This window comes from Cyanistes caeruleus, chromosome 10 (genome assembly GCF_971803275.1).
Source record: "Cyanistes caeruleus chromosome 10, bCyaCae1.hap1.1, whole genome shotgun sequence".
Lineage (NCBI taxonomy): Eukaryota > Metazoa > Chordata > Aves > Passeriformes > Paridae > Cyanistes > Cyanistes caeruleus.
The window spans coordinates 12,077,142-12,100,034 of NC_141710.1; the positions used below are offsets into that span (position 1 = coordinate 12,077,142).

Consider the following 22,893-nt stretch of genomic DNA (forward strand, 5'->3'; position numbering starts at 1 on the left):
TCACCCCGGCACCCTCGGGGGACACAAGGCGGGGACACCCCGCAGGTTGGAGCGGCTGAGGGGACAAGTTGTCCCGGGGCCTGAGCACTGCCGGCTGGGCTGGCCGGCCCCACCTCGGTCACCAGCTGGGCTTCCCCGTTCTGTCCACCGAGTGAGGCCACGCTGCCCACACACCGGGACCCGAGCCCAGCGGGACCCGGGCCAGCAGCGGCTCCGCCGGGAGCCGGGAGCCAGCCCAGACTGGCGTCCCGGGACGCAGCTTCGCCGCTTCCCTGGAGGAAATACGGACATGCGGTCATGTTTACGGTGTGTAAGATATTAGACAGGCTGGTGTGTCCTCCCAGCCATAGGCTGCCCGTGAAAAGCTGGTGCTCAATCCCCGCCCCGTTATGTTACAGCTCCTCTGCTCTGCGAGGAAACTCGCTCTGGTTCTGAGGCCCCTTGCTCTGGACTTCACACCTTCTGAGTACCGATCCTAGAGCTCCCAATCAACCCAAACTCCCCTAAAGCAAAGAAGAATAGGGTTTTTTTTTTTCAGTTTTGATCCTTCTTGCGTTTTCACAAGTCAGGACTCAGCCAAGGAACGGAGAAATGTGGAGGTCGTTCCCTCCGGCTGCCCAGTGCCTGCTAAGGACGGGCTGGGGGTAGGGGCATCCCCGGCAGTCCTCGCAGCTCTCGAAGGCTGGGCCTCGTTTCAATGTTTACTTCCCGTACTGCAAATGTCACCGGAATGCAACTTTAGTGCTTTGTGGTTAATATTTTTCGCCCGAGGTCTATCACTGGCATTAATTGTCCCAATAAATTGAGATATAGTGTGCATAATGCAATGTAACAATATGGTTATATTCCACGTGTATGACTTAATTAAGCTATTTGCAGCCTGATGCTGCAAGTCAACGGGTGTGCAAGTGGATTAACAATGTACTGTTCTCGTATCCTCAGGATGGTGCATAATTACTTTACTGGTGGTACATATCAATTTTTGATGATTGCAGAACACATGCTCACTTTACCAACAAGCGCTTTAATAACTCTCCGTTGTGTTTTTAAAAAGCGTTGTTTGGAAATATTTGGAAGCCTCTGCAAATAATGTTGGAGGTTGGTGGCGCGAGGTTCAGCCCCGAGCTGTGGCGAGTGCAGAGGTTGTGAGGCAGAGCCCAGGCTCGCTGCCCGCTGCCGGCCCGGCTGTCGGGGCACTCGGCAGCTCCCCGGGGACGGGGCCGTGCGGAGGGGCGGGGGAAGCGTGCCCCAACACATGCTCCTGACATTTGCCAGCGGACTAATGAAATTAGGAAACTCGATTCCAGGGCTGAGGCGAGGCTGGGGAGCCCCGGCTCTTTGTTCCCGGGAAGATGGAGCCGGGGTCTGGCCGGGGGGATTTAGTTTGTGCCTCTCCAGGCAAAGGTGGAGGAGGGCGAGTGCCGACCTTCCCGGGGACAACTGGATTTGTGCAGCCTGGTGGCTCTGGGCAGGGAGGTTCCATCCATGAGAGAGAGTTCCCTCCCTCCCGGCCGGGCCCGGCCCGGGCCCCGCGCTCTGCGGCACCGGGCACAGCCAGTCCCCAAGGCGAGAAAAGAACAAAAGAAGAAGAAAAGAACAAAAGAAGAAGAAAAGAACAAAAGAAGAAGAAAAGAGAGCTGGCGCATGGCACTGGCACGCTCAGGCGTCCCTCGGGAGCCCCACAGGGGTGGCCTCGAGGGGCCGGGCTGGGTGCGCCTGTCTGCGGGCTGGGCTCGGGCTCCGGGCTAACCAAAGGCAGATGGGCTCCTCGGCTTGGGAGGGCGTTCAGCAGCTCCGGGCCGCCGGGGCTGGCCGGACACCGAGCTGCCAGCCCGGCCGGGGTGGCGAGCAGCCCGCGGTGCCGGGCCAGGACAGCGGCGAGCGGCCTGTGCCGGCCCCGGGCCCTGCTCCCAGCACAGGCGTGGTGTCGCTGCTGCTCCAGAGCAAGAAGACGATTTGTTCTTGTACCTGAAGCAGGTGATGTTTATGCAGAGACATCTGAATGACAGCAGGAGTGAAGGACAAATCTAATAAAGCCTAATAAACCGTGAGAGTCTAAATGTCATTAAACTTACAAAGATGAGAATCCAAATCACCAAAAAGGTAAATGTCTTCATTAGCCTGATCTCTGAAGACTGTCGAACATTTCATTAATTTATAATTTATGATTGTTTGACAAATATTGAAAAGTATGTAAATATGAGGGGGATAATGTCTTTTCTGCGGGAGATAAGGAAATGACCCAAACTGTACGTGCCTGCTAGATTACACACGAGGTTCCATCTATCTGTTATCAAACTGTGCTTTCCCTTTATACAACATATTGTGCAACTGACAAGTGAAATAGTGCAGATAAACCAATGGTTTAAAACGTAATAAAGACAACAGCCATTTGCATTTTTTACATTTTATTACAAAGGTAATTTACTATGACACATTTCTGAATGTAATTTATGAAAACATTTTAAGGCAATTATATAATGTATACAGCACTCGGAGACACAGAAAGTCAGATAAATAATAATCTTATGGATCTTCAGAGACTTTCTATAACGCTGGAAATATAGACTTTTGCAGGAACAGCAGTAAAACATAAAATCATAGAAATAAAATGCAGAATGATGTAATAAAGAGGAAATGGGTGTACTTCGAACTGGAATTGCAACATTAGATATTCAAGGAAACAATTTCATCTATTCCAAAGAACTAGATCATCTCAGACTATTTTTTTTTTTCTCCTTCCTCTGGGTTGTGAGATGGGCTTCTAAAAGAAAAGAGTATTTCTGAGCAGAACGTCTTGCGCCCCGGTGCTCTTTGGCGGACCAAGAAGTGGACCTTCCAGTGGGGACCCCGGGGAGCCGGGGAACGGCCTGCCTTTGCTCTCCGGTGACAAAGGAGAATCGCGAGTTTATTGTCACCCCCCGGGGAGAGAGAGGGGCAGCAGGCGCCGCTCGGGGTGGCCAGAGGAGGCTGCACGGGGCCGGGGGTGCGGGTCCTCTCCGCGTCCCACCGGGGCAGGTCCCGCAGTGTCCCCGCTCCTCTGCACAGCGCGCACTCGCTCCTGCCCCGGTCAGGTCCCCGGGGAGGTGGCCGCTCTTTCGGTGGGCCAGGAGCACAGGGTGGCGCCCGGATGGGGACCTGAGCCACCTCCGCCCCCTCTGCGCCCCCGGCTCTCCACGGCTGGCGCAGGAGCGCTTCGGTGCTTACCGTGGAGAGCAGGGAGATGGCCAGAAGATGAGATGGGGCGGCATTCCCAGATAAATGTCTCCATGTGCCTCCAAGGTATTTGCACTCGGAGGGCCAGCAACCCATCGCGTGCAACTGCCTTGAGTTTGGCTTTTGTGTTTGAGCGGGTTTTTTTTCCCAAAGCCACCCAGTAGACAATAAGCCACGCAGTAGAATTTTCTAAAAGCCCCGCATTTCCCAGAATGGGTTCTGTGTCTTTGTCTTTACATAAAACAGTGCCCGTTGGCCAAATGTGTCTGTAACGAGCTTGTAAAACAAACCAGAAATCTCAGCTCGTCCTCGAGACTAAAACCAAGTCGCTTTATTCCCAAATCTTGCAAATATGTTAGGAGTGTTAGAAGTGGGACTAAAAAGCCTCCTAGCAGAGCTGCTTACCTGCTGTGAGCCTCACTGCCACAGACCCTTTCAGCAGACATATTAAATCTCTTACCCTAAGAAAACAGGCACTTGTCACAATTGAAACCCGACGTATGGGGCAGCGGGATGTAAGAGTTTAGGGAACTCTGTATTTTCCCCGGGGGCCCTCCCGAGCGCTGGTCCTAACACACCTCTGCAAGAGGCCTGCAGGGTCTGCCCGGCGTTCCTGAGAGCCAGTCCAGAGAGTGTTCCAGAGAGGCGGCCCTCCCCTCGCCCCTGGACTGGTGCTCAGTTGTTTATGGAGCGAGAGAGGTTTCGAGGAGATGGCAGGTGACTTCCCCCCCAGAACCTCGTTTGTTAAGCTCCCCCTCTCCATCGGGTGTCCCGGCTGTGTCCCCCGACGGCAGCTGCGGGTGCCCGGCCCAGGCTCGGGGCTTGCCAATGGCCACCGCGGCCCCCAGCAGCCTGGCCAGGGGACAGCCAGCCCTCCTCTCCCCGCCCTTCGGCAGCACGCTGTCATTCTTTCCCATCTCTGAAGTATGTGTTTTATTGCAAATTATTTCTTCTGATGAACAACATTCCCACCGCCCTGAGCAGAGTCTAAGTGGAAAAAGGTTTACTTGACATTGTGAAACAGTTTCAATGATAATCGCTTAAAAAAATAAAGACTCAACTAGGCACACACAAGAATAACTGGATATCGCCAGACGGACTGAGCTGGCTTCCACGGACCTGGGCTGCAAGGTTTTCCAACCAAACTAGCCCTCATCTCTTTTTTTTTTTCTTTTTTTTTCTTTTTTTTTTCTGATGGAGACAGGGAACAAGAGGTCTCCTGTCCCACCATCTCTCATCTAGGGCAGGTCCTCCCTGCCCAGTCCTCACACTGCTGTTTGTGACCGTCTTGGATAAAGACTGGCAATTGTTCAAAACTGGCAAAATGTCTCCTGTAGTTTAAGTTCAATGTGTGCCAGGCGACGGAAAGACACTGGCAACCTTTTTTTTTTTTATTTTTTTTTTTTTTAGGGCATAAATGATTTCTTACAACCCTCGCGGGTTTGTAACTTACAACGAAAGGAGGAAAAAGGCAGAGACGGCCGGAGGCTGAGCTGGGAGAAGACCACCGATCCCTGAGTCATAAAAGCATTCAATGAAAGGGCTTTATTGTCTCTCGTTAAGCAGTTCATAAGTGACCCCGTTTATTTCTGAATAGCCATGTTTTGATGACTTATAGTATATGCAAAAACAAACTTTCCCGCGGTGTTTTTTTCTCCGTCATGCTTTTCTTTTCAAACAGCCAGATGATTTTAAAAAGAAAAACACCCAGAAATGATAAATCGCGTCGCATAGCTAATGGCTGGAGGGCGCGTTTACCAATTCATAATCATTTATTCTTGGTGATGTATGACCCTTACTCTTAAATCTCAAAAGCTTCTATTTGAAGGTGTAAATAGCTTTTTCCCCCCTTGCAGTAAACCTTACTGCATTAGCAGTGATTGATCTCCTGTACAATTCGTCCCAGAGTGCTATTTTAGAGGGGGAACACTGGCTTTTGGAGATTAACTGGGGAGTCTGTTACATATTAATGAACCTAGGAGATATACTAACGTTTTGGTAATTTAGTTATTTGTGTCTATAGCTTTCGCCGTTATTTTCTCTTAGACCCCCGCGGTTGTTATACATCGAATTAAAAAGTGGTCCTTCAGCATCATTTTTTCAGTGGCAACTAAATGCCATTTAATGTGAAAAACAAATGTTGACTTGTCTCTTGAAGGAAGTGTGTTTCTTGGCAAGACATCAAAGTGTTTTAAACTGTATTAGAAGGGTTTGTTAGTTTTCTTACGCGGAGCCTACGGTAATGTAAGGAAAGAGCCTCTCGGTGGAAGCGCCCGTCGGAGGGGGGAGCGGGCGCTGCGCCGTGCTGCACATAGGTGCACGCTCGAGAGGCGGCTTTAGCTGCAGCAGGAATGCACAGGCACCTCTTCGCTGGGATTACAGAGTTGATTAACGTGCTAATGAATAGGGATGCTAAAGACTCGTCCGGAAACCCGTCTGTGAGAAGGAGGAGTGAGAAACTCCTAGGTTAGGCTTAGCCTGCAGAGAGAGCAACTTCACTAAAATGCTATTAACCTACTGCTCTTTAGCAGACACTCGGGCAAAGCACCTCGGAGATGTCTGAAAAAGGGCTGAGGTGGAAGCAGGGGGTGGAATCCCCGCCGGGCTCTCCGCTCTGCCCCCGCAGCTGATGCGGGGCTGCGGGGCGGGCAGGGCAGCCTGGAGCCCCCGGGCCGGGCACCGCGCTCTCGGCGCAGGGACAGCCGCTGCCCCGCTCCTCGGCGGAAAAATAGCGTGGGGAGATGGAGGGCTGGGGGAGAAAGGAGCCCAGAGGTTTTTTTCAGCGATCCCGCTCCCGATTAACTTTGACGTCTTTCTCGGATTTATAAATTAGAGTTCATTATCCTCGAAGGTCGTTAAAGTAGGCAGCTCAGCTAAGAATTAATGCGTGCAAACCCGCTCGCTACAGCTGGCTTCGCCCTGAGCTGTCTGGTGGGCTCAGGAAGTTGGCGGAGGCTTCAGTCACTCCAGTGGTCAAAGAGAGATAGCGGTCCCTTCTGCCCTCCTCCTCGCCATTTATCGCCGGTAGAAGGTTGAAACGCAGCTGCCCACCAGCCTGGAGAGAGCAGCAAGCAGATCTCCAAGGCAAATGGACCTGCCCTTATTTTTGAAGGAAACAAACATGTTTCTCCCCCCTCGTCCTGTCCCAAAGTTAAACGTTTGTTTAGGACAAACTCGAGAAGCAACAGTCTTTGCGAGAACTTTGTTTTCCCCTTCTCCTTGTGAATAACAAAGTGGTCATAGGCTACTCGGCCAGTTGGCGAGGAGAGAACTTTTGTTTTCTGGGGCGATTTATGTTCTTTATAAATATGTGGTTTGGAAAATAAAAAGAGACTTGAAAACGTTGTTACAATGAAAAAGGACAAATTAGAAGACATTTTCTGTGATCAAAGGAGGAAGAGAAAGCGAGTAGGGGTATTCAAAAAGCTTGACTTATTCACACAACTCCTTTGGAGCCCAGGGGCAACAAGCGTGTCTTACATTGAAAAGGCGGCTCTATTCAGAGTGCAGGTGCGAAGTGGTGTGGCACATTCTGCCACATTATGTAAAGGTTGTTGGAGATTAGTGTTCAGACTTAATAACTAAAGCGCTTGATTTACATTGGAAAAAAGCCCCCTCATCCGTGAAAGCAAAATAATTTAACGCGTGATCATTTCGAGTGCTGCTGATATCCTAATACTTGCATTGTTCTCGGCCAAGTACTAGAGGAGCGCGGATTGATGCTTTTGGGAACCTATCATTTACAGCCACTGAACTCTGCTCAGAACTGGAGGTCTGGAGGGGAGATAAAAGAGAGGCACAAGAGAAAAGTTTCGCATTAGGGAAAAAAAAAAAGGAAAAAAAAAAAAAAGAGAGAGAGAGAGAGAGAACAATATAAACGTGACAGTTCTTCTCCTCCCCTCAGAGGACTCCATGCCTCCTGTCCAGTGCCAGGGTGAAGCAGCGTCCAGGTCTACGGAGACGAAAATTTGGCTCGGGTCTCAGGCTCTTCCCTACTCCGCCTTCCCCCGTAGGAGCAGAATTACTTACCTTACTAATTATTCATATTTATGTAAATGTCATTAGTTAATGTAACTTTCTATAAAAAGATAATCAGGCGAGAACGGAGCATAGGTATTACCTTAAGTGCATTGGCTCTGGTTGTTTCATTCATATGTTAATACACGTGATGCAGTCGTGCCAGGCGTGGGGAGGGTGGAGAGGAGGGGAGAGGAGGAAGGCAAGGGAAAGAAATTTAATAATAATAACAAAGCCCCACAAAGGCTTTAAGTTTGCATCGCGGGACCAAGGAACACGATGCCTTCTGATGCGCTGAACAAAGGGGGAGCCGGCGCCGTCCCAGCCGCGGCGGCTGTCCGGGCATTCCGGCAACTTTGGGTGGCTTTTTTGTTTGTTTGTGTCCCCTCCCCTCCTGAAGGAAAATTTTATGCTTCAAACCGTTTCGATCTACCCAAATCCTCGTGCCGAGCCTAGCGCCTCAATTCCCGAACGACCCAAATTAAAGTATCTTTGTACGCGACACGCACCAATTAAAATTGCAATACCTTTTTGCATCTCCCTCTTTAGTGTAAGCATTTTAGGGCTATTTCCATAAATTCTCTGCGAGAATAAAGGCTATAATGGGAACAAGGTGAGAAAGCTGTTAACCATTGTTTCAGCAAGAAAAGGTCGTAAGTCAGGCAATTGGTGTCTGACCTGTCAGGATAAGGTATAAAGGCTTTATTCATGCAGTCGCTCACGATTTTCTCAGCTCTCACAAAAGTGTTTTTATGGTTCTGTTTTCTTACCTCGTTCCTTAATTAAAAAGCTGAATGATTAGAATAGCACCTGCATAATGTCTGAACGACGCCTGCATACTAATTCGCGAGTCTTTACATCTAGTAATTATAACATAAAATCAGAGATTGAATAAAACAGAAGGATTTTGCCCCTAAAGCCCTGCTAATCCTCTTTTAAAAGAGTCTGCTGAAATAATTCAGAACAGTTTCCGGAAGTTGGATTACCGACTCTTTTTTGACTATTTACAATGAAATGATATTTCACACTTAAAGGACTCTCTGTATTTCTACAACAGGTTTTTTAAGGTGGCCTGTTTTCTAGACAATAACAATCCAGCTATTCCTTTCTTTTCCTACCCGTTTTTTCCCCTCTTCCTCTCAGCAAGATCTTCATCTTTATCAAGTATATGCGAGGATTAATCTGTCCTCAGGTAGGGATAACAAAACCTCCCCCCCTTGAAACCTCCCTTTGAGTCCCCTCTCCGGGACTCCCCGTGACGAGGGAAGAGGGAGGGCTGCGGGCGGGCAGCCCGGTTGTGCCCAAGTTCAGGCTCACCCTGCTCTCGGGAGCAGGCGGTGCAGCAGGGAGCTCACATTGCTTCACTCTTGCCCCCACCCAGGGCACAGGATAATTTAAGCCAGCAGACACTAGTCAAAAGTTGAAGACTAATTTTTTTGTGTGTCTTCCCGAAACAGTTGGGGGGATGATGGGGGAGTGGTGGTGTGTCCGCGCTTTTGTCTGATTCCAGGGCGGGCTGTAGCAGGTATCCCCAGGGGCAGCAGCGAGCAGGGGAGGCAAGGGGGCCCAGAGGGAGCTGCTGGCCGCGGGCAGCGCCGTCCCGGGGGCCTCCCCAGGCAGCCCCGCAGGGCTCAGCCCGGCTCCTGCTGCCGGGGGCTCAGCCCGGGCCCCCGGGGCGGCTTCCCCGGTCCAGGCAACCCGCAATGACCCGGAGACGGGTGTGCAGAACCGGTCCTCTGGGTAACATTGACTAGGGGGAAAGAAAAAAAAAATCTGCCGATCTGTTAGAGAGTCCTATTTATTTTAGGAAAAAGGTTTCCTTGTAGGCCGGCGAACCCCAGCCCGGCCATGAGGTTTGCTGCCTCATGACGAGGAAGAAAACGAAGTTGATGCGAGGATTTTGAAAGGCGGGAGCTGCTGCCCGCACCCTCTGCAGCTCCGAGGGGTCTCGGCACCTGATCCAAAGGAGCTAGCGTGGTCCTGGCCTCGGAGCGGGGTGAATCCAAATGGAGAAGAAGTTGATAATAAAGTCAGCCTCGCTGAAAGTTGCAGAGGTTTTTCTGAGATGCTGCCATCATTAAGAACACCTTAGTCTGTTGTGCCATTTTTTTTTTTTAATTGTTAGAGTTGCTTTTGCGGTGACTTTTGTCCTTCCCCCTCCTTCTCCTCCCATAGCGAATTCTGCAAAAAACTCTAAATCAACTATGAGAAAATGGAGTCAAAGCGTCATTCAGCATTAAAAATCTAGAGGCTTTAACTAAAAGCTTTAATTGCTATCCTGGCCCCATTATAACCATGAGAACGACATACTCTGTTGGAAACTCAGAAATGTTACATATCGCTTCAGCAGGCTCTGCCCTTGTTTGTTTACTGTAGCTTACTTTCATTTATATCCCAGGAATATTATTTCACTAGGCGACACACAAAAAGACAAAGGGTGTAAATAAACTAACATATGGCCCAGAGGTTTTAGAGGAGCTGGAGCCGCTTAGCAAGTCATGTGGGTGATACTGGGAATCCGTCTTGTGTCCTTCCCCCGCTCCCTCCTAACCTCCTTCTCCCTGCGTATTCCTTCTACCTCCTCACGATAAGTCACATCGGTGTCGCGACCAGCTTTGGGGCACCAGATGGTTTTTTCTTTGGACGGCAAAAAATCTGGGCAGCGCAGGGGTGGGGAGGGAAGGACGCAGGTCCGTGTGCCTGTGCTTCTACGTGCAGCTGGAGAGAGCCCGTTGGCATAAGAGATGTGTGTGGGGATGTGTGTGCACACGCACTGCAGCCCCGGCCACGGTCGCTCCCGGGAAGGGGAGCCGGAGCGAGCCGGGCCGTTCCGAGCTGGGCCGCCCTTGGAGCGGGCTGCTGGTGAGGCGCCGAGCAGGGTCGAGCAATCTGACGCCCACAGAGACACTTGACAACCTCTTGTTGTTGTTATTGTTGTTGTTGTTTTCAATTGTAATAAGTTTCAGGATTTCTCTCCCGAAAAGCCCAACCGGAGTTGCGTTCCGCTCCGTCCAGGAGGTGCAGAGTGTTTAAGTGCACGCTGCACCTCCTTCCCCTCCGCTTCTCCCGGTAAGGTGGCGGAAACGGGTCTCGGTTACTGATTCATATTTCTAATCTTCCTTTCCTGAACATACAATGTGCTTTTGTTAAATGAATGGTCTTTAATTAATGCACTTGCACAATGCAGGGCCTTGCATGGGGATCGATGATAGGAAGCAACAGGGGATGGTTCCCTCCAAAATGGTTTGTCAGCATTGAGAAAGAAAAGGCAATGTCTATAAAAGGGCCACTAATAATGCCCACACGTCTCTCACCATGTTGTCTGAGGGGACATTCCTTCCCTTGTTGACAGTCAAGTGTAATAAGTACATGTCTTCGCTCAATCATTATAGACCATAGAATTGTATTCTTTAATTAGCATGTACTGTTAGCCCTCCTTTCCTTTATGGGCCGGTTTTTGTCTTTTACAGACCAGCAAAATGTTTTCCTTCATTTCTTTTTCTTGAATTCTATTATTTCTTAAATTATTTTATTTCTTTCTCTCTCTCCCTTCATGTAGTCAAATGTATTCTCTATTGACAATATTCCTGGCAGCTAAAGCCAACTTTTTGTCATCTCTCTGTGTTAGGCAACTTCTTTCAAGTTTTCCTTTTCCAAAAGGAATGCAGGGAGCGCATGCGCGAGGCTCCTGCCGGCCTCGGGCCGCGCTGTGCCCGGGGCTGCAGCATCCCTCGAGCAGCAGAGCTGCGTTTCTCGTGCGAAGGGAGCTCTCAGCAGGTCCGGGAGCTGCCAAACCCCGCAACGTGTTAACAGAGCCATCAGGAGAATGAGCAAGCGAAAGAAGGCTTACTTTCAAATTACTTTAGCTGGCGAAAGAATTCCCTTTCTTAAAAAATAAATAAAATGCCCTAAATCCTCCTAGGAAGCGGATAAAAATGTTTATTTCGCGGGGACAGGGACCCATCCTGGAGAAGGGGGGAAATTCTTCAAAAGAACACTTGCATCCTGTGAAACAACAACCCTTCGGGCAAAGGGGAGCAGCGGCCTCTCGGGGTAGCCCCGATGAAAACTCAGCGCCCAATCCCCCGAGGCTGGTGGCCAGCGTCCTGCTGTTGGTGTCCCCAGAGTGGCACAGTGCCCGTGAGCAGCCAGGGTGACACTGCCGAGGCCCGCGGGACACGCACCCACCCCGCAGAGGGACAGGGCTCCACCTGCGTGACCCCCGGCTCTGTTTCCTCACCCTGCACCTTGGGCAGTGCTCGAAGTACAATCGGTTTGAAGTCTGCGATCTGAGAAATGTTGTCTCAGAAATGAAGCCAAAGAAGGGGTTTGGTTTGTTTTGTTCTTTTAATGGAAATGCCAACCTAAAACGATTAACATTTAAAAAGGTTAAAGACCAACAAAAAAAACACTCATTAATACTTCATTGTACACCACATTAACAGTACACAGGTTTGGGCATTTTTTTTCTACTAATATAAAAACCAACAGAAAGAGAAAGTTGATTACACAGTTTTAGGAATGGCTCGGTATTATCAGTTCAAACACATATTTTAAAAGTGCACATTTGTAAAAATAGCCATAGAAATGAAATGCTTATAAATATTTATTGTAAAAAAAATCCAAATATTAAAAATAAATAGTACATTCAAACACACAACAGAACGTTCCTTCATTGCCAAACATGTGATAAAGAAAAATAAGGAATATAAGAAGTCTGGGAAGAGATACAGCATACCAACATTGTAAATGTTTTCTGCAAGCTACATTTTTCAGAGGCTTCTTCTCTGTACAGTTCACAAAGAATGTGCTAGATTTTCCCATAAATATGACAAGACAAAAAAATAATAACAATAATAATAGTAATACCCACTCCACTCTAATTTGACTCTGTCTTTACTCAGAAAAGGTCCCATTAAATTAATAGTTTGGCTTAGAATGGCAGGATTGGGCTCAGACAATTCTTTAACAACTAAAACAGAAGTACAACGATGAGTTACAACTTCAAGGAATTCATATTCCGAACAGGGCAATGCGTGATATTCAATGAAAAACTACTAAATAAAACTTGATCAGGGAATCATTTCAGTACAACACCGTTATGCTTATAAAATGAAGATACAAAAGGGATGCAGTTCGACTATCCTTACACTCACAGACAATAAAACATGAGAGCATATGGAAGCCATCACTTTGAATGCGTTAACAACTTCGATACATTGCAGTATATACATGCTTGATAGGTATTCGGACTGTTAAATGATCAAAGAATTTACTCTGTGTCTACACTCTTGCTTTCACTCTACTGGAATGAAAACATTTGTTGGTCACTAAGTGGTGCTAATGAAACCAAACATTTCTGCCTTCTCCCAAGAATCTCATTCTGTGCAGAGTGTGTGAAGGAATAATTTATTAGACGGAAAAGTTTAGAGGATGAAATGCAAAAACAATGGACATAATTTCAACTTTCGAACTGTAAGGTCACACAGACATCTATGGACATCTGTACACAGTCAAGAGTTTCACGCAGACACAGCCACATATATCCAGATGTATGTCTATACACAGGATTCGATAGTTTGGTATTTTTTGCACCCTCTGGGCCCCCAAAGTTATCTTTAAAAGTTTGATTTTATCTCTTTAGAAACGGTTTAAAGCTAACGGGCAGGGTGAGTTTGACAGAGAGGAGAACAAATCGCTGACAAAGAACCTTTTACGTTTCATCAGCGTTGTTAGGACGACGAGCAGGAATTTCTCAGATAATAACTCCCACTTCAAAGATTTCTCAGCTCAATAGAAATTGGACCATCCTTTTTATTCAACCACAAGGGCTGGCACTAAAGACGACTCAACTGTTTGAATTTTTTTTCCCCCGTGTTTATTTTTCCCCTATTCACTAGGGTACTTGGATAAAATAAACAACAAGACAATTACTGGAACATGGACTTCTAACTTTCCCGGGCCCATGGCCCAGCGCCCATGGCCCCAGCCATGCGGGTGTCAAGTTCCCCCGCACCGCGGAGCCTCCGCTCGCTGCCGCACGGCGACAGCGGGGCCGGGCGGAGTGTGAAGGGGGTAAGGCCATCTCCCCCCGGACCTCACCCCGCTTTCCAGGTCCTGGGGGACTTCCATCGGGACACCTACTCCCTGAGATAGAGGCAGCCCAAGGAGGGGGATCTTCCGGTCCCCATCCTGTCTTCCCCTCCCACGTTAGGTGAGGCGGAAAAGGGAAAATATTCTCAGGCTTTGTGGCCAGTTTTGCTGCTACAAGCTGGTCAGAAAGGCTGGGGACAGCGGGCGGGAGCTCCTGCCGAGCTCGGGGGGCTGCCAGTCCCTTACTTTGGGGAGAAAGAGACCGGGGCTACAGCGTCGGAACGGAGCCCGCCTTGGGGGGAGGGTGGAGCCCAGCAAAACCCAGCTCCGCCGAAGTGCATTAGGTGGAGGAAGTCTATCTCTAGCGGGGAGCAGATTGAGTGTATTAAGCTAGCATGAAACCAAAGGTCAGTGCAAATGTATCTTAATAGACTGTCTCAAATGGAGTGTGCCTCCTTTGAAGGCCGCTTGCTATTGCTCTCCTCATTACCATAGCGATCCTAACGTGGCATGCTGATGCACCATAAAACTCACACTTTCAACCCCAAAATCAGGCCCTTTGAACAACCCGAGCTTGATTAGACCTTTCTCCTTTTCTTTCCCCCCTTAAAAACCATTTCCTTGCCTTTAGAAACTCGCCCTCAAATCCCAAATGCATTCTCTGATCCTGGCAGAAAGCAGAAACAAAAGTGAGCTGAGGCGACGGTTCAAGCGGGCCTTTTCTTCCTGACAGTCTTATCCATTTTTATTATGGTCTGGAACAAGTGCCCTGTTCGCGTGGGTTTTGTTTACCGGAAATTAAATGAAAATGATTTAGTTCGCGTCAAACAAAAATATATACTTGTATACACAAGAAAAAGGGCCTGTTAGACGTAAATATTATGTCCTTAATGAAAAGACTGGACGGGCTCCAGACTTCGCCTTTCACTATTTAAGTATGACTTGCCTATTGCCATAGAAATCCTAACTTACCATGAAGATTCACCGTTGTGAAGAAATACTTCTTTGTGCGAGCTTGCTTTGATGTCTAAGGCATAAGATTCAGGCTTTCAGCTGCGTCTGTCTAGATTACCTTGAGAGCAACGGGGTAGACATCTGTAACAAGCAAATGAAAAATTAAAGGTGATTAGCCTGCACATCCAAATACTTCTGTAAACAGAGAAATAAAGAAATAAACAGATCTCAGGACATGGTGGAAACAACCTCCCTACTCGCATCTGGCTTCTGCACTTCTCGATTTCCATGACACAAGTTTCAGGGGCTGGAGAGGGGCACAACTCTCCCCTGTTTAGGTTTCTCTTTCACATATTGCTCTCACCTAGCTGATTGCCTGAGTTATTCCCGTTAGCGACACGCTGTTGTCACTATCCGTGGTGTTTAAATACAAAAGTTGTTGAGTTTGGGCGAAAGAAGAAAGGAACGCCGGCTTGGTGCCTTGGGAGAAAAATACGGGTGTATAAGTAAGGAAAGCACTGGGCATTGGGGTGTTTTTAGTCACTGGCCAGCTATTTATTTTCCTGTCGTTTTTACATTTCTCGGTATCAACACAAACGTGTGTATGTGCTTGGGTGTACAGTTGTGCACACACAGTAACCCAGGTCACCTAGGTGTGGAGGTGATCTGTCAGACACGGGAGGATGCGGTTACAGCAGCCTTCTGTCTGCTCTCCGCATGCCATTGAAACCCTTTCCAGCAGCCTATGCTATCTATTTGCCTATACTATCTGGTATTCTTAAACATCATTAAAGTAATTAAAACGGCACCATTCGGTAGTTTCTACCCCAGCGGAGAGGTTTGTTTATTTATTTTGGGGTTTGTTTATTTTTTTACCCCCCTCCCTTCCATCTCTGAACCGGTGCAGTGAACCCTGTAGGTCTGAGACTCTGGGACAGGATGGAGATGCTAAAGCCGCGTTATGGGAGCGGTTCATTTCTCCTCGGGGCTGTTGGCAGGGCAGAGCCGTGGAGCAGCGGCCCCAGGTCCCCGCTCTGCCGGGGGCTGCCCGGCCCCCGCCCTGGCAGTGACGTGGGAGAATGGTCCCCCCCACTCCGTCAGAACCGCCCCCCCGGGAGCTTCAGCGCCCACGGTTCAACAGGAGCCGCACTCTGGGTGGGGACGGGCATGTTTAGGTATTAGAAGTCATTACCAGTGGGAGCTAAAATGGACAGTCAATCATCGTACCCCCCTGGGCCTTTCTTTATTAGCGACTACTGGGTGGGGGGAGGAAATATATATATATGTATTTATATACAGAAAGAGGGAAATGTAAGGAGATATTTTACAGAAACGTCATTCGAACCGGTTAATTAATCAAAAAATTTAATGGATCCATTTTGTACAAATTTGTAACAAATAATAGTTTATATATATATATATATATATTTCTTAAAAAAAACCACACTCTCACAGAAAATCGTGGGCAAACAGAACAGAGCAGCACACAGTACTGTTGACAAGAGAAAACCTGTACAGAGAAAAATCTGTGTGAAACCACTGAAGCGAAGGGGAAAGGAAAACGGGAAGAGGAAGGGGAAGGGAAAGGAAGGGAAGGAAAGGGAAAAGGACAAGGATAAGGAAAGGGAATGCAAATCAGTTGGCATGTAAACAGACCGGAGCAAGGCGGTCAGAACGGGGGTGTGTGGCACGGCGGGAGGAGGCGGCAGCGCCCCGGCCGAGGCGAGCGCAGCCCGCCCGTGTGCGCGGTGCCGGGGGCAGGCAGGGCCCACCCGCAGCCTCTCTCCCTCCGCCAAGCGCCTCTCGCTGCCGCTCCCGCTCGGCTCCCCCGTGCCCGACGCGGCGCTCCCCGTGCCGGCCGGGCCGGGCCGGGCCCCCGGCGCTCCCTAGCAGCGGGGCCGGGGCTCGGCGGGGAGGCGCGGCCGCGGGGACGTGCCGGGGGGCCCGGGGGGGCCGCGGGGCCCCGCGCCTTGACACACGTACCATTCGCTCAGGTTGGCGGCGGGCTGCGCGGGCGCGGAGGGCTCAGCGTGGGAGCAGGAGGCGGGGGGCTCCCGGCCGGAGTCCGAGGAGGGGGACACCAAGGAGGGCGTGGAGGACTCGTAGCCGGAGCTGGGAGGAGGGGATTTGCAGTGCACTTTCATGTGTTTTCTCAGGGAGCTGGGGTGGGTGTAGGACTTGTCGCAGCCTCTCACTTTGCAGTTGTAGGGTTTGTCGCTGGTGTGGACATGCGAGTGTTTCTTCCTGTCGCTGCTGTTGGCGAAGCGCCTGTCACAGCCCTCGAATTCACATTTGAACGGCTTCTCCCCTGCAGGAGGCAATGGGCGAGCACAGCCATTAGCGGCGGCGGCGGGGCCGGGAGCAGAGCATCCCTCACCCCCGCAGCCCACAGCCTCCCCGGGCCCCTGTCTCCAGCCCTGCCACGGCTCCTCTCCCCGCGGAATCTCCTCTCTCTAGCTCTGCCCTTCCCCGCGGGCCCTGCCGAGCATCCCCCGGAGCCGCCGCTCCGTGCCCACCCGGATGCGCGGCCGGCTCCGCACGCCCTGCCCGGCCAGCTTCTGCTTCTCTTTCCTCTGCCCTGTGTGTGTGTGAACCTGGTGGTTTGTGCAAAAGACAAAGCTTCGAAACAAGGAAAATTTAAAGGAGAACAGCTCGTTCCAAACAAACTTGTGCTGTCCCCGCAGACTCCAAAGTCCTGCAGAAAGAGCGGTCAGTGATTTATTCCTTCGAAGGCTTTTAGATTAAATACATTTCTCACAGTCCCCCAAGCACGTGGAAATATTTTTCATAACCTGGCTAGATCATATTTCATACACTTCATACTTGCTCTGATTATAATCCCATGGAAGATCCACATCCCCTTCCTCTCCCCGCTCCCCAGCTTGCTAATACTATGTGTTTAAGTACAAAATATTTCAGAAGGACATTGATTGAGAAGGAAAAATGATAAAGATTCAGCAGAAGGATGACTAGGCCAGTGCACAGCACTGTCGCGAGGGTGGGATTCCCTTTTCATTTCAACCTACACTCTCACTGAAGGGGTTGCAATCAAGATATAATTGTTTGATCATGTAATAAGTGATGTTATGCATAATAGAAATACAATTGTGTTGCTGGAGTAGTGTGGAAGTTTAACCTCGAATCGTGTGGACCTGGCATGGTAGACGACATATAGGAGGTTTTCAAGGAAAAACGCCACAGCCAGATGCAGGATGAAATGCTGACGGCATTATTGTCGCTGACAATAGCAAGCTGAAAAACCCTGCTTGCCAAGGGGTACCCAGGTCCTGTACCAACCGACTATGAAAATATCCTCCTCACCCGTCAAAAGTCAGAAAGTAACAGGGCGGAGAGGACTCCACAAAAATACACGGCCTAACCTTAACGTGAAGTGCAAACAAAGCAACTGTGTTCACCATCATGGCGTATGTAGCCAAAAGGACTTCCAGTATTTGGTTTTGTGTGTTTGTTTTGGTTTGGTTTTTTTAATTTCTTGGGTTGTGCGTTTGTGGTTGTAGTTTTTATTTTTTTCCCTCTCAATTCGTCATGATTAAATTTAGGACAGACTCAGCCTACATCGGGCTCGACTGCGAGCAGGAGCAAATAAAGGAAGGCATTCCAAATATTTCACATGAATGCACTTTATGCAAGGTGGGTGGGAAAGGCTCACGGCTCCGCGTTTAAAGTATGCCCTTTCCACACTGTAATAGTCAATGGGGAGCGCTGACATCCTGCACCGCTAACATTTGCACAGAGGATGGGTAAATACCTGGCGTCGGAGGGAAGGGAGGGAAGAGGTTAAAAATAAGGTCTCAAAACCGATGCGGATTCTGTAACCAAATACTGTCGACATACAGCGGTGCATATGCATAGACACACGCCAGCCTATAATCTAATTAGAGATCCACGTAAGGAAATAATTTGACCTTCAGCATCTAAGTTGAGACAACAAATCAAGGATATTAGTGTAGTACAAGCAAGCAGTAAGTTAGGAGACCCCAGGGAAAGCCATCCTCATAAGCACTCTGCTTGTGCAAAGTGAGTTCCATTCAGGTAAAAGCGGGCTGCGCCGCACTGCGCTTTGCCGAGTTGAAAAATGTTCAACTTCGCTTAACCCCCTGAAAGAGCCACTGAAAGGTCCGTCCGTGCAGCCGGGTTTCAAGTGGGAAGAGGGCAGCATTTTCTCAGCTGCCCGGGTTGCATTCCCTGAACGCCTCAATAAAGAGGAGCCATCCGAGCCATTTGCAAGCATTCCTTTGGCGAGAGCAGGTTTTCTTACGCGGAAATCCCTGCCGGGCAGGGAGAGGACACCGCACAGGTCCCGGCTGCCGCAGCCACGCACAAAGTTCCGCGGGCGATGGAGACTCAAGCGCCATTTTACCCCCACACTTGTAGCTGGGCAAAAGTGTTCAGTGAAATTCAGCTCGGAATTTGTGGCATAATCCCCCGTCTCCGGGAGTGGATTAAGGTATTTACCAACTTCTCCGGGTGGGTGGTGGCGGGGGGAAGCCGGAGCTGGCGGCTGCGGGGCTGCGGGCGAGGCGCGGGGGTGGCGGGGCCCGCAGGGAGGGAGCGGGGCTCCGTCCCACGCCTCGCACCATTGTTCCCGGCCCTCAGGGAAGGCGCTGAAGCGATCCCAGCCCGTCCTGCTCGTCCCGTTGCCGCCGCCTTAACGGCCTTATCCTCCAACCTGGAAAACTCGTACATCGCCAGATATCCCTCTGCCTGCTCCCCAGCCTCGGAGAAATCAGAAGTCATTAATATTTAAGGAGGCAATAATTTTCCTGTTGAATCTAGAACTGTCTTCATGAATAATTCGTAGTGAGTTCTATTAGGGTTTCAGAAACATTGCATTTTTGACAACTTCTGGGTGTTTAATAGAAACGGTGGAACCATAAAGGCCCTGCAGGAGTTTGCACAATACAGCAATTAATCACCGAGAAAGTTAAAGCCAAAAGTACAGACGCGCCGAATGGTGTTTAATAAACGCAAATCTCCGCTCTCGGGTTTGCCCTGAACCTGCATCTCCGATGTAGGTCAGTTTTCCCAAGAATTTAACCATTTTCTGCTTCAGAGACTTCAAACAGTGAGGCCGTTAAAGAGCAGTAAAAGTTTGTTTACTTAAGAAAAACACTGTCATTAAGAGATGAGCTCTCCCGGTTAATGGCTGTACCTGTGCTGATCCAACAAGGACCTGGCTGGGATACAAGTTACGTGACCCGGGGATACCCCATTTTCGAGGGAAAAGGGGGCCAAGAAGGCAGCCGAGGAACACAACTATTCTGTCGTCCACCTCCTCCCCCCACCCCCCCGCCCTGCACACAGACTTACTCCTCATAGAGCGATGGAAAAATAATGAGGTGACGAGTGACGGTCGCTGTAAAATCTCGGTGCTATGTTTAGACGATAGCGATACGAAATTAGTGTATGTTCTGCATATTATATCACGTCGCTCTCTATCATAAAAAATGCAACTCCTGGAAGGTCAAGCCCTGCACCGAGCATGGGGGAAGGGGAATTTTATGAACTGGAAGGCGAAAAAAAAAAACGTTTGGCTGTAAGCAGATCTTACAATAGGATTATGTAGTTTCCCTCGCAGTGCATAAGGCTGTACAGAAGGGGGTGGGAGGTGGAAAACCCTACACTGGAACAGATTAAATTTTCCAAAAAGGGCTTATTTCTTATCTTCTTCTTTAGAGAAGGGGAAAAAAAAAAAAAAAAAAAAAAAAAAAAAAAAAAAAAAAGACAAGCCAGCGCTATAGACTACAAACACCGGCTGCTAAACTAATTAATACAACTTCACAAGCTGCTCCTGGAAGTGTGAAAACTTTCTACGTGCAATTTCATTAATTATAAATGCTTTCCTGGCCGGAAGAGTTCAAACGTAGTTTTGCAAGATCGTCCATCGTGTTACTTTATTTTCTGTTAACTAGAACTAACAGATGTTTCTGACACATGTCCCAATTTCGCTTAACAGATCTGCAAATGACATTTCAGAATGTACAGGCCGAAACAATACCAGGGTTTCTTTTCTTTCTTTTCCTTTTCTTTTTCCTTTTTTTTTTTTTTTTTTTTTTCCCTCACGGGAATCAGAAATCGCAGCTCCCCATATTTGCGAATGTAGAAAGTCGTTGGAAGGCAATGCTCATTAAAAATGTCAGTGTTATTCAGATCAAACATTTGAAACTCCCTCTGCCCAAAACAGAACTGTTGAACGAAAAGGTCGCAGCTTTGTTATTCTCACAATGTTCGAGCAGCAGCATCTCAGCGACATCAGTCAAAACTGACTAGACAAGTTGTAACTTCCATTGTTCACTTTTAATTTGTGAGCTTGCACAATGATTTCATTTTTTTCCCCCGACTACTTTAAATCGAAAAAAAAAAAAAAATCCTCGCCTGTGTGAATTAGCAGAAATAGTAGCTATATCACTCGATATTTACACAGATCTTCCCACATAAACATTACAGCAGCCTCTCCGCATAACCAAAAAAAAATATGGATGAGAATTCTGAGATTTGCTCTCACTCTCCCCTTCCCCCCCTTTCCTCCCCTTCTCCAAACGGTAAAGAAGCAAAAAATCTGAGAATTTATTTTCCAGAGGTACTTGGCGTGCACTCAATAACAACTCAAAGGATACATTAAAAAAAAAATAAATCAAAAAACCAAGAAACCCCAAAACAGTACACTGAATAACAGAGAGAAAGAGAGTAAAGAGAGCTTTACATACTGACCTGTATGAGTTCTTTTGTGTATTTTGAGATTCTCTGATCTGGCAAACACTTTGCCACAGCCTGGGAAAGGGCAGGGGAAAGGTTTTTCACCTGTGTGGACTCTGATGTGATTTACAAGTTTATATTTGGCCTTGAAAGGTTTCCCCTCTCTTGGACACTCTTCCCAGAAACATATGTGATTGGACTGCTCGGGTCCTCCAACGTGCTCCACCGTGACATGAGTCACCAGCTCGTGCATCGTGCTGAAAGTTTTCGAGCATAATTTTTTGGGAGTCTGGTCCAACTCAATCCACTTACAGATGAGTTCCTGTTTGATGGGCTGCCTCATGTAACGAAAGAAGGCACCCGGGCCGTGATGTGGAGCCAGGTTCACGTTCAGATTCATACCACCGTAGTTATGAAGCGAAGAAGCAGCAAAATGATCTGTCCTGGAGGCTGGTACTTGAGTGAAATGTTCAGACCTGGCGTACATTTCTCCAGGTAACCCCAGTCTGAGCTGTCCGTTTAGATGGCCACCTGGAGCTGCATGGGGAGGCTGCTCATGGAGTCCAGAGAACAGAGAGGGATTCCCAGCTTCTGAGTGGTGGTGGTAGTGACCATGGTGTCCGGGGTAGCTACCTGTTGTTGAGACAAACAGTCCGTGGTGAGAACTTGCAGCGGGGTGCTGCTCGGTCAGCCCTGGCATGAGTGGGGCCGGCAGGTCTCTGCGTATGAAGAAGTCCCTACCTGCTGCCAGAGCCTGGGCTGGGTGAGAGACGGGGTAAGGGGCTGCTGGTGACTGCGCCGGGCCAAACGCTGCCGTTTGACTAGAGACCACCTCGGCTTGGCCTGCCATATGATGATGATGATGATGATGATGATGATGGTGGTGGTGGTGGAGCTGGTGGTGGGGATGAGGGGCAGGGCTGATCTTAAGGGCCGCGGGGTGATGCTGAGGAGGAGGATGAGGAGGAGGATGGTGGAGGTGCCCCATGTGTTCTGGCCGGAGCTGCTGCGGCCCGAGGCGGGACTCGGCGGCGTGTTCCCCCGGCTGCGTGGGCGCCGTGGTGTGGGGGTGCCCGGCGACGCCCGGGAAGCCTGTCATGCTCTGAGGGGGGTGGTGATGGCGGCGAGGAGCCCCCGCCAAGTCTACTAATCTCAGCGCCGTGTTCCGCCTGGAGAGAGCAGCAGGGTCCATCACCGGGATCCCCAGAGCATCCACGCTCATTAGCTTCTAACGCTAAAAAGTCACCTGACAGCGGGAGGAGAGATACACAGGGCAGCATGGGGACGGGGGGTGGGAGCGGGGGAAACAACTTTCTTTCTTTTTTTTTTTTTTTTTTTTTTTCTCTCCTTTCTCCCAAAATAAAAAAGTTTCCTGGTCCCGCTGCCCTGGCGGCGGGATGCATGGGCGGCTGTGCCAGCGGGTGGGCTCGGGGGGCCGGCGGGAGGCTTTGCCGGGGCGGTCCCGCGGCGCGGCCCGTCCCGCCCGGGGCCGGGGAGGCCCTCACGGCGCGGCGGGACCGGACGGGCCGCGCTCCGGCCGCGCCGCTGCCCCCCGGCCACACAATCGCCGCGCCCGCCCATTGGCCGCCGCCGCCGTGACGTCACCGTGACAGGTCCCGCCGCCGTCTGAATGAGGGCTCGCCGGTGCCGCGGGGGGCGCGCGCGGGGACGGGTCGCGCATGCGCCGCCGCGCCGGCCCTGCTCCCGGCCCGGCCCGGCCCGGCCCGGCCCGGCCCGGCCCGGCCTGGGCTACCCTGCCCGGGGCCGGGCACTACCGGGCTTCCGCCTGCGGCCGAGAAAAAAAAAAAAACTCGTCGGGAGTCGAGGGCATCGCCCCGGCCTCCCCCTCGTCTCTGTCCGTTCCCGCTGCCCTGCCCTGAGGCATGGGGCAGCCGC

At 49.9% G+C, this 22,893-nt stretch overlaps 1 protein-coding gene across 5 annotated transcripts; it reads right to left on the bottom strand.

Annotated features, from left to right (window-relative positions):
- Positions 1-11,561: 11,561 nt before the first annotated feature.
- On the bottom strand, positions 11,562-22,505 carry ZIC4 (Zic family zinc finger 4). Of its 5 annotated transcripts, XR_015274306.1 has the most exons (5): positions 21,739-22,502; positions 21,013-21,630; positions 16,264-16,588; positions 14,299-14,421; positions 11,562-14,095 (listed from the first exon to the last, which is right to left on the bottom strand). XR_015274306.1 is itself a non-coding variant. In XM_086843401.1 (4 exons), coding segments are annotated over exons 1-4 (1,425 nt in total). In that variant the 5' UTR covers positions 22,220-22,505; the 3' UTR covers positions 11,562-14,420. The 5 variants fall into 5 exon arrangements, 3 of the variants coding, with proteins under 3 accessions (XP_086699527.1, XP_086699526.1, XP_023789051.2); XR_015274304.1 differs by having other exon boundaries at positions 21,013-22,286; XM_086843401.1 differs by having other exon boundaries at positions 11,562-14,421; positions 21,739-22,505.
- Between the last annotated feature and the right edge of the window lie 388 nt (positions 22,506-22,893).